This window comes from Ostrea edulis, chromosome 4 (genome assembly GCF_947568905.1).
Source record: "Ostrea edulis chromosome 4, xbOstEdul1.1, whole genome shotgun sequence".
In the NCBI taxonomy this organism is placed as follows: domain Eukaryota; kingdom Metazoa; phylum Mollusca; class Bivalvia; order Ostreida; family Ostreidae; genus Ostrea; species Ostrea edulis.
Window position 1 is genome coordinate 62,194,841 of NC_079167.1, and position 2,500 is coordinate 62,197,340.

General features: G+C 33.0%; 1 protein-coding gene across 1 annotated transcript in view; it reads left to right on the top strand.

Moving 5' to 3' along the window:
* Positions 1 to 2,500, top strand: part of LOC125668103 (uncharacterized) — a 22,725-nt gene that overhangs the window by 11,467 nt on the left and 8,758 nt on the right. The window contains exons 11-12 of the mRNA XM_048901884.2: positions 568 to 639; positions 2,159 to 2,215. Of these exons, the coding sequence (XP_048757841.1) occupies positions 568 to 639; positions 2,159 to 2,215 (129 nt within the window). The remainder of the gene's footprint in view (positions 1 to 567; positions 640 to 2,158; positions 2,216 to 2,500) is intronic.

The window sequence follows — 2,500 nt, forward strand, 5'->3', positions numbered from 1 at the left end:
GTTACATGTACCAGTTGTATACAAATCACATGTACCAGTTGTATGTAAGTTACATGTATCAGTTGTATATAAGTTACATGTACTAGTTGTATATGAATTACATGTACCAGTTGTATGTAAGTTACATGTATCAGTTGTATATAAGTTACATGTACCAGTTGTATATAAGTTGCATGTACCGGTTGTAAGTTACATGTACCAGTTGTATGTAAGTTACATGTACCAGTTGTATGTAAGTTATATGTATCAGTTGTATATAAGTTACATGTACCAGTTGTATACAAATCATATGTACCAGTTGTATGTAAGTTACATGTATCAGTTGTATATAAGTTACATGTACTAGTTGTATATGAATTACATGCACCAGTTGTATGTAAGTTACATGTACCAGTTGTATATAAGTTACATGTACCGGTTGTAAGGAACATGTACAGATTGCACACAAGTTACATGTACCGGTTGTACATAAGTTACCAGTTACATTGTGTATATGCATGTATACATGCTTGTAAGTTTCAAGTTTTATGTGAGTCAGTATAGATGCGGTACATTCTTTTCTGGCAGGACAAGATCCATGCGGGGGATGTCATTGATGAACTTCATGGTGAGGCACTTAGAGGAAACAAGATGTCTGCTGTAAGTTTCTTTTCATGCAAGTACATTAAAGATAAATTTGACTGATTTATTAATTGATGTTTAAGATATATCAATTTCGTATGAATAGAATTATTCATATCATAGTGTGATGTGAGATGTTATACAATTATTGACTTCTGATGAGGATGTCGACTAATACCTGGCCAGGTATAGAAATGAGTAGACCTCATCAAAAGTCAATAACTGCTTTACTAAATGATCAGGAATTTTACAACAGTTTTTACAGTTTTGTTTATTCTGTCAACAAGTAAAACATTGTGCATTACAACACATAGTAACTGTTACAATATTTCAACTGTCAAAATCTAGAAACTGTATCAGTAATAAAATGTGTAGTGGTCAGAGGGCTTTTATTGTGGATGGCCAGATAGCTCAGTTGGTAGAGCACCTGACTAGAGAATTCAGAGGGCCCGGGTTTGAATCTCAGTCTGGTCCGTTGCATCTTTTACCTTCCAGTTACAAATGTATTCTAAATATTTTCGTTATTATTTTATCCTGTGTAAGGATCATTAGATAAAACAAAGCATGTGTTTGTTCACAAAGGGTTTAATGGAAGTCTCTACATAGCAAATTCCTACGCCATAGCATCACATGATAGAAGTGTGGGAAACAGATCATCATTATGTCAATGAAAATAGGGCAACTAACTTACATAGAGAGTAATTTGTGATATTGTAAATACAGATGTTACAATTACAATTGTAGTTGTAATTTGACAATTTATTTGACAAAAATCGGTAATGTTTGGTATTAAAGCTATTTTTTAATTACAATGACATTGACTTTGATATTGATACAATCATGCTTTAAAGTGTGCAATGTGATCAATTGATAAAAATGTCATCAAATCTATGGTTGGTCAAGAGGGAAATCCCAAATAAACCTCCCAACGTTAATGTGAAGGTGATCTCACTCTAAGGTACACACCAGAAAAGATTGTCTGGACCAATCAGAAGGCATCAAAATTCCTGATCACTTAATGAAAATGTAAGTATGATGTGATAGTACATATGAGTGTGATATTACACAATTATTGCTGTTTTTGAGGTCAATACGATGATTTAGACACCTTCGAAATACAATATTCACCTCGCCCTTCAGGCTCGGTGAATATTGTACTCCTCAGGTGTCTAAATCATCGTATTGACCTCAAAAACAGCAATAATTGTTTTATTATATGATTAAATGATTAAAAAACAAACCTCGCCATTTTTCTAGTGTTTATATACGTCTGCTGAAATCTTAGCCGAACCCAGTGAGAAATGCGGAATTTCATTGGACGGTAAAAATAAGTATAATCGATCGCGTCAAATTGGAAGTTCCCGACCTATTTTTGGTCCTATGTGGAAAAAATAATTCCTTATGTTCACCTGGAAGGTCACGTGCAAGTAAACATAACGTAGTATGATTTCTACATTGTTGGATCTCAGCCAATTAGAGAGCTAGGAATTATTCAATCATATAATAAAATGTGATATGATGTGTGATATGTTTTCAGGTTCACAATATCCTGCAAAGATACAAAGGTCTTCCAGTGCATATTCATGTGATCAAGGTAACTGTGGAGAACAAAGTCATGTGATTAAAGTTTGAATGTTTCCCATAAACTCAGTAACTTCCATTACTGTTGTTTTGTAAATTTTCATTGAAGTCAAATTTTGTGGCTTTGATAAAGATAAAAAATTACATTGGTATGTAGATTTGCAGAAAGCTAAAAAAATTTCATTCCTCTTCTATGAATTTTACACCTCATCGATTACTTGATCTTGTGGTTTTGCTGAACCACAAAAACAATTAAAGATTAGTATTTAATGAAATAATTTGAAACGACTTGATTATC